Source organism: Cynoglossus semilaevis, chromosome 18 (assembly GCF_000523025.1).
Source record: "Cynoglossus semilaevis isolate Cse_v1.0 chromosome 18, Cse_v1.0, whole genome shotgun sequence".
NCBI classification, from domain to species: Eukaryota; Metazoa; Chordata; class Actinopteri; order Pleuronectiformes; family Cynoglossidae; genus Cynoglossus; species Cynoglossus semilaevis.
Window position 1 is genome coordinate 525,484 of NC_024324.1, and position 12,500 is coordinate 537,983.

At 55.3% G+C, this 12,500-nt stretch overlaps 2 protein-coding genes across 5 annotated transcripts in view; one reads left to right on the forward strand and one right to left on the reverse strand.

The window, feature by feature from the left end:
• col14a1b (collagen, type XIV, alpha 1b) overlaps positions 1-12,458 on the forward strand; it is a 29,579-nt gene extending 17,121 nt beyond the window's left edge. For 2 of the 4 annotated variants that reach the window (XM_025064909.1, XM_025064911.1), the window contains 30 exons: positions 1-152; positions 348-477; positions 569-691; positions 2,301-2,450; positions 2,548-2,664; positions 2,741-2,890; positions 3,226-3,300; positions 3,896-4,035; positions 4,122-4,245; positions 4,706-4,849; positions 5,209-5,373; positions 6,059-6,097; positions 6,183-6,321; positions 6,396-6,538; positions 6,612-6,721; positions 6,830-6,988; positions 7,068-7,145; positions 7,244-7,330; positions 7,415-7,468; positions 7,570-7,665; positions 7,749-7,802; positions 7,898-7,951; positions 8,030-8,083; positions 8,170-8,241; positions 8,873-8,908; positions 9,022-9,088; positions 9,495-9,683; positions 9,773-9,850; positions 9,940-10,095; positions 11,555-12,458. In XM_025064909.1, coding sequence (XP_024920677.1) covers positions 1-152; positions 348-477; positions 569-691; positions 2,301-2,450; positions 2,548-2,664; positions 2,741-2,890; positions 3,226-3,300; positions 3,896-4,035; positions 4,122-4,245; positions 4,706-4,849; positions 5,209-5,373; positions 6,059-6,097; positions 6,183-6,321; positions 6,396-6,538; positions 6,612-6,721; positions 6,830-6,988; positions 7,068-7,145; positions 7,244-7,330; positions 7,415-7,468; positions 7,570-7,665; positions 7,749-7,802; positions 7,898-7,951; positions 8,030-8,083; positions 8,170-8,241; positions 8,873-8,908; positions 9,022-9,088; positions 9,495-9,683; positions 9,773-9,850; positions 9,940-10,095; positions 11,555-11,829 — 3,410 coding nt within the window. In that variant the 3' untranslated portion in view covers positions 11,830-12,458. Of the gene's footprint in view, positions 153-347; positions 478-568; positions 692-2,300; positions 2,451-2,547; positions 2,665-2,740; positions 2,891-3,225; positions 3,301-3,895; positions 4,036-4,121; positions 4,246-4,705; positions 4,850-5,208; positions 5,374-6,058; positions 6,098-6,182; positions 6,322-6,395; positions 6,539-6,611; positions 6,722-6,829; positions 6,989-7,067; positions 7,146-7,243; positions 7,331-7,414; positions 7,469-7,569; positions 7,666-7,748; positions 7,803-7,897; positions 7,952-8,029; positions 8,084-8,169; positions 8,242-8,872; positions 8,909-9,021; positions 9,089-9,494; positions 9,684-9,772; positions 9,851-9,939; positions 10,096-10,544; positions 11,289-11,554 lie in introns of those variants that run through there. The other 2 variants (XM_017041168.2, XM_025064910.1) reach the window with 2 other exon arrangements.
• The window catches only part of vps52 (VPS52 subunit of GARP complex), a 9,178-nt gene continuing 9,063 nt past the window's right edge, over positions 12,386-12,500 (reverse strand). The window contains exon 20 of the mRNA XM_008330812.3: positions 12,386-12,500. This exon is cut by the window's right edge and continues 560 nt beyond it. The gene's annotated coding sequence lies outside the window, so the exon portion shown is untranslated.

Genomic DNA, 12,500 nt, shown 5'->3' on the forward strand with positions numbered 1-12,500 from the left:
CTGCAGCTCCTCGTCATGGGGTGAGGAGCCTGAAGATCGACGATGAGACCACCTACAGTCTCAGGGTGTCCTGGCAGACGCTGGACTCCAGAAACCTGCGACATTATCGTCTCAGCTACATCAGCGCCAAAGGAGACCGCGCTGAGGAGACGGTAGGTCTTCAAGGTCGCAGGTCCAATTCCTCAGCTCTGCTAGGCTACATGCTAATGTAGCCACTGATCAGTGGAACCTGATGGGTTTAGAACCACTGTCCTGAAGACCTGCTCCGGTCTGTAGACTGATGTTTGACACTGACTCTGTGTGTGTGTGTGTGTGTGTGTGTGTGTGTGTGTGTGTGTGTGGTCCAGAGGACGGTCCCCAGTGGACAGAACATCCTGGTCCTGCAGCCTCTGCTCTCAGACACAGAGTACAAGGTGTCCATCATCCCAGTCTACCCTGACGGGGACGGACCAGCGTCTTCACTGATGGGACGAACACGTGAGTCTGAGACACGGGGTTGTAGGTTTGAGTCCCCGAGGACACCTCCTCTGATGTCCCCTCCACCTCCTGTGTCTCTGCTCCTCCTCAGTTCCTCTGTCAGCTCCCAGGAACCTGCGGGTCTCAGAGGAGTGGTACAACCGCTTCAGGATCAGCTGGGACGCCCCCCCCTCACCCACCATGGGCTACAGAGTGGTGTACCAGCCCGTTACTGGTAATCTGACGATCCCGGTCCTGTGGTCCGGTCCCGTGGCCCGGTCCTGTGGCCCGGGCCTGTGGCCCAGGCCTGTGGTCCGGTCCTGTGGTCCGGTCCTGTGGACCAGTCCTGTGGTCCAGTCCCGTGGTCCGGTCCTGTGGCCCAGGCCCGTGGCCCGGTCCTGTGACCCGGTCCCGTGGCCCGGTCCTGTGGCCCGGGCCTGTGGCCCAGGCCTGTGGTCCGGTCCTGTGGTCCGGTCCTGTGGCCCAGTCCTGTGGCCCGGTCCTGTGGCCTAGTCCTGTGGGCCAGTCCTGTGGCCCGGTCCTGTGGCCTAGTCCTGTGGGCCAGTCCTGTGGCCCGGTCCTGTGGCCTAGTCCTGTGGGCCAGTCCTGTGGCCCGGTCCTGTGGCCTAGTCCTGTGGCCCAGTCCTGTGGCCCGGTCCTGTGGCCTAGTCCTGTGGGCCAGTCCTGTGGCCCGGTCCTGTGGCCTAGTCCTGTGGGCCAGTCCTGTGGCCCGGTCCTGTGGCCTAGTCCTGTGGGCCAGTCCTGTGGCCCGGTCCTGTGGCCTAGTCCTGTGGCCCAGTCCTGTGGCCCGGTCCTGTGACCCAGGCCTGTGGCCCGGTCCTGTGACCCAGTCCCGTGGCCCGGTCCTGTGGCCCGGGCCTGTGGCCCAGGCCTGTGGTCCGGTCCTGTGGTCCGGTCCTGTGGCCCAGTCCTGTGGCCCGGTCCTGTGGCCCGGTCCCGTGGTCCGGTCCCGTGGCCCGGTCCTGTGGCCCAGGCCTGTGGCCCGGTCCTGTGGCCCAGTCCTGTGGCCCGGTCCTGTGGCCTAGTCCTGTGGGCCAGTCCTGTGGCCCGGTCCTGTGGCCTAGTCCTGTGGCCCAGTCCTGTGGCCCGGTCCTGTGGCCTAGTCCTGTGGGCCAGTCCTGTGGCCCGGTCCTGTGGCCTAGTCCTGTGGGCCAGTCCTGTGGCCCGGTCCTGTGGCCTAGTCCTGTGGGCCAGTCCTGTGGCCCGGTCCTGTGGCCTAGTCCTGTGGGCCAGTCCTGTGGCCCGGTCCTGTGGCCTAGTCCTGTGGCCCAGTCCTGTGGTCCAGTCCCGTGGTCCGGTCCTGTGGCCCAGGCCCGTGGCCCGGTCCTGTGACCCAGTCCCGTGGCCCGGTCCTGTGGCCCGGGCCTGTGGCCCAGGCCTGTGGTCCGGTCCTGTGGTCCGGTCCTGTGGCCCAGTCCTGTGGCCCGGTCCTGTGGCCTAGTCCTGTGGGCCAGTCCTGTGGCCCGGTCCTGTGGCCTAGTCCTGTGGGCCAGTCCTGTGGCCCGGTCCTGTGGCCTAGTCCTGTGGGCCAGTCCTGTGGCCCGGTCCTGTGGCCTAGTCCTGTGGCCCAGTCCTGTGGCCCGGTCCTGTGGCCTAGTCCTGTGGGCCAGTCCTGTGGCCCGGTCCTGTGGCCTAGTCCTGTGGGCCAGTCCTGTGGCCCGGTCCTGTGGCCTAGTCCTGTGGGCCAGTCCTGTGGCCCGGTCCTGTGGCCTAGTCCTGTGGCCCAGTCCTGTGGCCCGGTCCTGGGGCCCCGTCCTGTGGTCTCAAAGACCGCTCCAGTCACTGGTCCACGTCCAACAGAACCTTTGTTCCTCCGTCCACAGCTCCTGGTCCAGCTCTGGAGACCTTCGTTGGGGAGGACGTGGACACCATGTTGATCGTCAACCTGCTGAGTGGGACAGATTACAGCGTCAAGGTCATCGCGTCCTACACCACCGGCTCCAGTGACGCTCTGTCAGGAAGAGCCAAGACACGTAGGTTGACCTGGTGTGTGTGTGTGTGTGTGTGTGTGTGCTGAGGGTGGGGCCGCAGACAGCCTCTGACCCCCCCCACCTGCTTCTGTGTCTCCAGTGTCCCTGGCTGTGTCCAACCTGAGTGTGTCCCAGCAGAGGACGACCAGTCTCTGCGCTCAGTGGCAGCCGCACCCACACGCCAACGCCTACAGGCTCACCCTGGAGTCCCTGCTCAGTGAGTGCTGGTCCCACTGCTGCTGCTGACCTCTGACCCTCTGACCCTCTGACCCTCTGACCCTCTGACCCAGCAGATGGACACAGACAGGAAGTGTCTGTGAGTGGAAGGACCAACAGACACTGTTTCAACAACCTGAAGTCAGACACACAGTACAAGATCAACGTGTACTCCCAGCTGCAGGACGGGACTGAAGGGGGCGCCGTCAACGTCGTGGAGAGAACATGTGGGAGCACACACACACACACACACACACACAGGTCACATTAAAGATGAGGACTTCAAAGACTAACACTTCAAAGTGACACAGATGAACATGTGATTTTATACATTCTTCTGTCTGTGTGTGTGTGTGTGTGTGTGTGTGTTACCCCCCCCACACACACACACACACACACACACACATACACACACACACACACCCCGTGGCTGTCAGTGGTGTTTCATTTTCTCCATGACAGAAATTTAATTTCAGACTGAAACTCTTTATAATGACTTTAATTACAGCTGTGTGTGTGTGTGTGTGTGTGTGTGTGTGTGCGTGTGTGTGTGTGTGAACAGTACCTGTTCCAACCCAGGCCCCGACCAAACCCCCGACCACCGCTCCATTACCCACAATCCCAGCTGCCAAAGAAGGTGAGAGCACGTCCACCTCAACACAGGGGTCAAAGGTCATTTGTGTCCCCCCCCGTCACCTCTTTCTGACCCCCCCCCCCCCCCCGCCCCCCCCCCCCCCCCCTGGTCTGTAGTGTGTAAGGCAGCCAAAGCAGACCTGGTGTTCCTGATCGACGGCTCCTGGAGCATCGGCGACGAGAACTTCCTGAAGATCATCAGCTTCCTCTACAGCACGGTCGGAGCTCTGGACAGGAGCGGCCCGGAGGGTACGCAGGTGAGTGGAGCGCAGCTCAGGTGACCTGACCTCGGCCTGGACCTGGACCTGAGGACCTGTGTGTGTGTGTGTGGGTGTGTCTGTGGATGTGTCTGTCTGTGGGTCTGTGGGTCTGTGGGTCTGTGGGTGTGTCTGTGTGTGGGTGTGTGTGAACAGTACCTGTTCCAACCCAGGCCCCCCCCAACCCCCCGCCCCCCGCTCCATTACCCACAATCCCAGCTGCCAAAGAAGGTGAGAGCACGTCCACCTCAACACAGGGGTCAAAGGTCATTTGTGTCCCCCCCCCTCACCTCTTTCTGACCCCCCCCCCTGTCCCCCACACCTCCCCCTCCTGGTCTGTAGTGTGTAAGGCAGCCAAAGCAGACCTGGTGTTCCTGATCGACGGCTCCTGGAGCATCGGTGACGAGAACTTCCTGAAGATCATCAGCTTCCTCTACAGCACGGTCGGAGCTCTGGACAGGATCGGACCGGACGGGACGCAGGTGAGTGGAGCGCAGCTCAGGTGACCTGACCTCGGCCTGGACCCGCTGGACCTGAGGACCTGTCTGTGTGTGTGTGTGTGTGTCAGGTGGCCATGTCTCAGTTCAGTGACGACGCTCGTACAGAGTTCAAGCTGAATTCATACAACGACAAGGAGCGACTCCTGGACGCCATCAACAGGATCTCCTACAAGGGCGGGAACACAAAGACAGGTCTGTGTCTGTCTGTGGGTCTGTGGGTGGGTCTGTGGGTGTGTCTGTGGGTGTGTCTGTGGGGTGTCTGTGGGTGTGTCTGTGGGTCTGTCTGTGGGTGTGTCTGTCTGCCTGTGGGTGTGTCTGTGTCTGTGGGTGTGTCTGTCTGTCTGTGGGTGTGTCTGTCTGTGGGTGTGTCTTTGGGTGGGTCTGTCTGTGGGTGTGTCTGTGTCTGGGGGTGTGTGTGTGGGGGTGTGTGTGTGTGTGTGTGTGTGTGTGTCTGTGGGTGTGTGTGTGGGTGTGTCTGTGGGTGTGTCTGTGTCTGGGGGTGTGTGTGTGGGGGTGTGTGTGTGTGTGTGTGTGTGTCTGTGGGTGTGTCTGTGTCTGTGTCTGTGGGTGTGTCTGTGGGTGTGTGTGTCTGTGGGTGTGCGTCCTCCCTCAGCTGTTAGTCACCTTGTTGTTTTTCCTCTGGTCCAATCAGGTCGAGCCATTCAGCACGTGAAGGACAAGATCTTCACGGCACAGGGCGGCGTCAGACGTGGTGTCCCCAACGTCCTGGTGGTCCTCACCGATGGACGCTCCCAGGACGACGTCAACAAGGTGTCCAAGCAGATGCAGATGGAAGGTCAGCTGATGAAGTCTTTGATCCACCCCCACCCTCTAACTTAACCCTAACCCTAACCCTAACTAACCCTAACTAACCCTAACTCTAACTCTAACTAACCCTAACTTAACCCTAACCCTAAATTAACCCTAACCCTAACCTAACCCTGGCCCTGACCCTCACCCTGACCCTAACCCTAACCCTAACTAACCCTAACTCTAACTAACCCTAACTCTAACTAACCTTAACCCTAACCCTAACCCTAACCTAACCTAACCTAACCCTGACCCTCACCCTCACCCTCACCCTCACCCTGACCCCCACCCTCACCCGGCGCTGACTGAATCAACTAACACTCATCTCTCCCACTGGCCTTGAAGGTTACATCGTGTTTGCCATTGGATTTGCCGACGCCGACTACGGCGAGCTGGTCAGCATCGCCAGCAAGCCCAGCGACCGCCACGTCTTCTTTGTGGACGACCTGGACGCCTTCAAGAAGATCGAGGAAAAGCTGGTGACGTTTGTGTGTGAAGCAGCCACCGCCAGTGAGTCACATGACCTGTCGTTGTCATCGTCGTGGTTGTTGTTGTTGTCGTTGTCGTTGTTGTCGTTGTTGTTGTTGTTGTTGTTGTTGAGGTTGTTGTTGTTGTTGTTGTTGACCTGTCGTTGTCATCGTCGTGCCTGTTGTTGTTGTTGAGGTTGTTGTTGTTGTTGTCATTGTTGTTGTTGTTGTGGTTGTGGTTGTTGTCGTTGTGGTTGTTGTCGTGGTTGATCATTGTTGATCGTTGTTGTCGTCGTGGTCGTTGTCGTGGTTGATCGTTGTTGTCGTTGTCGTGGTTGTTGTTGTTGTTGTTGTTGTTGACCTGTCGTTGTCATCGTCGTGGTTGTCGTTGAGGTTGTTGTCGTGGTTGTCGTGGTCGTGGTTGTTGTTGTTGTTGTCGTTGTGGTTGTTGTGGTCGTTGTGGTCGTTGTCGTGGTTGTTGTTGTTGTCGTGGTTGTTGTTGTTGTCGTTGTTGTTGTTGTTGTTGTTGTTGTTGTTGTTGTTGTTGTTGTTGTTGTTGTTGTTGTTGTTGTTGTTGTTGTTGTTGTTGTTGTTGTTGTTGTTGTTGTTGTTGTTGTTGTTGTTGTTGTTGTTGTTGTTGACCTGTCGTTGTCATCGTCGTGGTTGTTGTTGTCGTTGTTGTCGTTGTCATGGTTGATCGTGTTTCCTGTTTTCTTCCTCCGTCCCAGCCTGTCCGTCCATACCGATGAGCGGCAGCACCATGCCAGGTGGGTACGGGGGCCTGCAGGCCTCAGCTCACTACTGCCCCAAGGGGAGGAAGATGTTTTAGTCAAGTGCGATGTTTTCCCCCAGGTTTCCACATGATGGAGCTGTTTGGCCTGGTGGAGAGTCGCTACAGCAGTATCTCTGGGGTCTCCATGGTTCCTGGGACCTTCAACACCTTCTCCTGTTTCCACCTCCACAGTGACGCTCTCCTGGCCCAGCCCACCAGGTGGAGCCCACGTCCAGCTTCTCCCCTCAGCTCCACACCGTGGTCACTCCTGTTAATTCGTGTCCTCTCCACAGGTTCCTCCACCCTGAGGGTCTCCCCTCCGACTACACCATCTCCCTGCTGTTCAGGCTGCTGCCCCACACCCCCGAGGAACCCTTCGCTCTGTGGGAAATCCTCAACCAGAAGAAGGAGCCCCTGGTGGGAGTCATCCTGGACAGTGAGTCAGGAGTTGCGTCCTCGTCCTGCGGGTGGAGGCGGTGTCCTCATGCTGTGGTGTTTGTCTCTGACAGATGGAGGGAAGACTCTGACCTTCTTCAACAACGACTACAGAGGAGACTTCCAGACCGTCACCTTCGAAGGAGACCACATCAGGAAGCTCTTCTACGGCAGCTTCCATAAGGTCAGGAGGTCAAAGGTCACACTGCCTCTCCACTCCTCCAGTCCTTTGTGTGTGTGTGTGTCATACAGATGGTGTGTGTGTGTGTGTGTGTGTGTGTCTTTCCTGCAGCTCCACATCTCCATCAGTAAGACCAGTGCCAGAGTGACCATCGACTGTAAACTGGTGGCTGAGAAAACCATCAACGCTGCAGGAAACATCACCACTGACGGACAGGAAGTTCTGGGGAGAATGGTCCGGTCCAGAGAGAACAAGGAGAACTCTGCTCCAGTGAGACCAACACACACTCACACACACACTCACACTCACACTCACACTCACGTGTACTAACCCCACCCCCGCCCCACAGTTTGAGCTGCAGATGTTCGACATCGTCTGCAGTCCGTCGTGGGCCAACAGAGACAAGTGCTGTGAACTTCCTGCTCTGGTGAGGAGTCAGAGGAGAACCCTGAGGTTCCTGTTCCTGAGGTTCCTGCTGGGTTCTGTAGTCCTGTAGTGGTGACCCTGTTCTCTGTTCTCCTCCAGAGGAAGGAGGTGGACTGTCCTGCTCTGCCCAAGGCCTGCACCTGCACCCAGGACAGTAAAGGCCCCCCCGGACCCACTGGACCTCCAGTACGACACACACACACACACACACACACACACACACACACACACGGTCCACATGTGACTCCTCTGACGTGTGTTTGACCACAGGGAGGTCCAGGGATCAGAGGAGCCCGAGGAGATCGTGGAGAACCAGGTCCAGTGGTAGGTGGTCCAGGTTTAGATCCTCAAATAGTCCCCCCAACCCCCCCCCCCCCCAGCCCCCAACGCCCCCCCCCCCCGTAACTTTACTCTTCACTCTCCAGGGTCCAGGTGGTCCGGTGGGGGACACAGGTGTTCCAGGACCTCAGGGACCTCCAGGAGCACAGGGACCCAGTGGACGCTCCATCATTGGACCTCCAGTAAGATCTGATCTTCATCATCGTCTTAATCTGATCCTCCTCCTCCTGCTGGTGAATGTGTGAACTGTCATGTCCATCTGCAGGGCTCTCCTGGAGAGAAGGGGCAGAAAGGAGACGCAGGACAACAGGGAACCCAGGTGAGGGCATCTGGAAGGTGTTCTGAGCCACGCTGAAGCTCTCCACCAGAGGGCGCCAGCAGTGAGACTAAAACACCTCCGCTCTGTTGTTTCAGGGAGTTCCTGGTCGAGCCGGAGGTCCGGGCAGAGAAGGACCCCCAGGACCCAGAGTGAGTCACACAACTACACAACTACACAACTACACACTGTGGTCCTGATCACATGACTAATGAGCCGGACCTCCACAGGGTCTGCCCGGTAAAGACGGTCTGCAGGGACGACAGGGTTCCACGGGGAACATAGTAAGTCCTCGCCGATGCAGTCCTGAGGGAGCAGCAGGGGGCGCTCAGGGTTATTATGGCAGCTGTGACTCTGTCTGTTTCTACAGGGAACACCAGGGGCCCCCGGAGCTCCAGGAAACACAGGCCCCCCAGGAAAACAGGGCGAGCTGGGACCCCCGGTGAGTCTGAGCTAATGACCCAGCTCAACATTACTAACAAAACCACAGAGCATTGTGGGAAATTCTCCCCTCCTGTATGATGATGATGATGAAGATGAAGATGATGATGAAGATGAAGATGATGAAGGTGATGAAGATGATGAAGATGATGATGAGGATGATGATGATGATGATGATGATGCTGATGATGATGATGATGATGATGAAGATGATGACGATGATGAAGATGATGATGAAGAAGATGATGATGATGATGAAGATGAAGATGAAGATGATGATGATGAAGACGATGATGATGAAGACGATGATGGTGATGATGAAGATGATGATGAAGACGATGATGATGAAGACGATGATGGGGATGATGAAGATGATGATGAAGACGATGATGATGAAGACGATGATGATGAAGACGATGATGATGAAGACGATGATGATGAAGATGAAGATGAAGATGATGATGATGAAGATGATGAAGAAGATGAAGATGAAGATGATGATGAAGATGATGCTCTCTGGTGGAGAGCTTCAACATGGCTCAGAACAACCAGTGAATAGACAGAGATTTGATGACATCATGTCATGTGACCCTCATGGACACACGCTCACTTCCTTCTTTCCTCTGTTCAAGGGCCCTGCAGGGAGCAAGGGTGAGAAAGGTGAACGGGTGAGTGGCTGAAGGTCAAGGGTCATCTCTGTGTCCAACATCGTCTGTTCAGTCACGGTCACATGACACTGTGACACGTCTGTGTGTGTGTGTGTGTGTGTGTGTGTGTGCAGGGGGACCTTCAGTCCACGGCGTCTGTCCAGGACATCGCTCGTCAGGTCTGTGAGCAGCTGATCCAGAGTAAGTACTGCTGACTCTGGTCTGGTCCAGGTCTGGTCCAGGTCTGGTCCAGGTCTGGTCCAGAACATTCAGTAGAAGGAGGCAGAACCGGTCCAAGAACCACAGGACCACTACAAACACCAATAATCAGTTCTAGGTCCAGTTATACAGGGTTTAGACCAGGCAGGGACAAACTAAGGCCCGGGGCCCGGATGTGGCCGGTTCAGCTTTTTAGTCCCGCCCACCAAACTTATCCAAATGATATAATTTATTTACATTATCATCGAACTTCTGCCTTTTCTTCGTTCACACGAACGCTCCATCTATCTGCCCCTGGCTCCGCCCCCTCACCTGGTCTAGACTCTGGTTCCTGGTCCCGGTCCTTGGTACTGAAACGTCGTGATGTCACTTCCACCTCTGTTTCCAGGTCACATGGCTCGATACAACTCCATCCTGAACCACGTCCCCAGTCCACAGGTAACCGTGCGCACGGTACCAGGACCCCCAGGAGAGCCCGGTCGGCCGGGGGCCGCGGGGCCCCAGGGGGAGCAGGGACCACCAGGAAGATCTGGGTTTCCCGGACAGAACGGACAGAACGGACAGCCAGGAGAACGAGGTGAGTCGGACCGGCGGACCGGATCCATGACACAGCTGGTCCTGGACCAGCGGCAGTACCAGTGCTCAACAAAGTCCTCTTTCTACCAGGTCAACCAGGAGAGAAGGGAGAGAAGGGATCACCAGGAACCGGACTCCAAGGTCCCAGAGGACTCTCAGGACCTCCTGGTAGATAAGGAGTTACTCCTCTGTAGACCATGGTCACGTGGTGCAGGAGGTGATCACAGACGCCTGTCCTCCTCTTTATCTCCACCCAGGTCCACAGGGACAGGGACGTCCAGGAAACCAGGGTCCCTCAGGACGTCCAGGGAATCCTGGAACCCCTGGACGGCCTGGCCTCCCTGGACCCGTTGGCCCAGCTGGGCCCCCAGGATACTGTGACCCCAACTCCTGTGTGGGTTACAATGTAGGAGGTACGTAAGAACAATGTCAGAGTCCAACCAGCAGGGGGCGTCCTTCACCTGGTGACTCAGTAGCTGAGGAACTAAAAAACCAAATGTAAAGATTGAACCTGAGGGACTGTTAGCTTAGCATTAGCCCCAGAGGAGCGTTTGTTCATGTCAAACACAAACCTACACTGCCCCCTGCTGGACTCACATTTAACTATTTCTGACACCCTCGCCTGAACGGACAAGTGTGCTGTTTAAAGGTCAAAGGTGACACAGTGGGCTGTGCTGCTGGTAGCCTGTGGGGGTGCTGTGGGGACTAACCTGAATGTCAGCATGTGTCCTCAGTCCTTGTGTGTCTGTCTCCATCTGGTTTGTCCAAACGTTGGCTCGGGGTCCCTCAGCTGCACCCTCGACTCTTTCTCCCATTCTTCTGACCTCATGATGACATCACGTCTCTCCTCACTTCCCTCTAGATTACGATCGTCCGCTTCGTCTGGTCGTAAATCGGCTTCGCTGACCACGGCCCCCCAGTACTCCCCAGTACTCCCCAGTACTCCCCAGTACTCCCCAGTACTCCCCAGTACTCCGTTAATACTTTAACCTGAGGCCAGACTTCAACCGCATAAAAACAGCATTAACAGTTTTAATAACAAGTGTAACTACGATGGTAATAACTAGAACCAGACCAGCTGTCTAACCTGCAGTAATAACCAGTAGGTAACTAGTAGTTACTGGTTAACCGAAAGCAACTCGTAATAATCAACTAACCTAAAGTAACCAGTAATAACTGCTTAACCCACAGTGACTAGTAATAACGGCTTAACCCACAGTGACTAGTAATATCTGGTTAACCTGCAGGAACTAGTAATAATCAGCTCACTCACATTAACTAGTAATACACAACTCACCCACAGTGACTAGTAATATCTGGTTAACCTGCAGGAACTAGTAATAATCAGCTCACTCACATTAACTAGTAATACACAACTCACCCACAGTGACTAGTAATAACGGCTTAACCCACAGTGACTAGTAATATCTGGTTAACCCACAGTAACTAGTAATACACAACTCACCCACAGTGACTAGTAATATCTGGTTAACCCACAGTAACTAGTAATACACAACTCACCCACAGTGACTAGAATTAACTGGTTAACCTGCAGTAACTAGTAATACACAACTCACCCACAGTGACTAGTAATATCTGGTTAACCCGCAGTAACCAGTAACTAAACCTTTTTCCTGAGCTTCATTAGTCCCAGAGAACCGCCTCTTCCTGGTACTATTGGTAACGCTGGTACTTTTTGTTGACCCACAGTAACTCACCCCTTGTCCCCTCTTGTGTCTCACCCTTCCTTGTGCCTGGCTAACCCAATCATAACCCTCCTCACTCACACTCCTCGCCCCTCCCTCCCCTGGTGGTGGTTTTGGGCTGTTTCGTCCGCTGGTTCGCTCCTGGTCTGGTTGGCGGTCGACGCAGAGGGTGAAGATGACACTCACGGCGGCGCTATCTCTGCAGTGCAACTACCGCCCAACGTCTTCCAGAACTACGGCGAGGTGGAGGAGGACGACCCCTACCGCTACTACCAGCCCAACTACCCCGCGCCCAGACCCGTGTCTCCTGACGAGACGGCGTTTGACATGGAGGACGGGGACCTGACCTCCCCCGGCGTCTACCGCAGCAAGCGGAGCTTGGAGGGGGCGGAGCAGAGGGCGGGGCTGAGGACGAGGCGAAAGAGAGGAGTGACTAACTGAGAGGAGGCCGAGGCGCCCTCTGTCCTCTGATTGGACGGTTCAAGGACAAATCACCAAGTGCCTGATGGAGGGTTTCACATTGACATTGTAGGGCAGAGCGAGTGGGCGGGGCTCCCAGATTATTTACACTCAGCTACGTCAACGATTAACCGCGGAGGAAACACGATTATCGTTATTGTTTTTTTTCAGCGTCTACGTTGGAACTGTTTACACTTTGATTTGTTGAAAATGTATTTTTGTTTCAAAACATTTAGTCCAAATATTCACAACCACAACTGAGTACAAGCTAACGCTAATATCCTAGCTAACCAAACTTTGAGTCTAACTTTATCAAACTCACTTCAATTTAAAGATTCTTCTCCTAAATGGTCTGTAGGTGGCGCCAAACCACTCCTGGAAACATCTAGAAGTTTTTTCTCTCCTGAAGGTAAAGATTTTCGTCAGATCTACAAATGTCTTTCTGCGACTTGACTGAGTTTGCGTTCAGATGTGTGTGGTGCGTAAAACTGTTCCTTCTTCACCTCTAACCAGGTTGTTTTTAAAAAGATTCAGGAAATAAAAGGAAGTAATTTATTTTTTACTTGTTTTGGATTTTTCTCTGAACAATAAAATTGAAGTACGACCACTGACAACGTTCTCGTCGACTCACTTTGTTTGGACGATCTGATTGG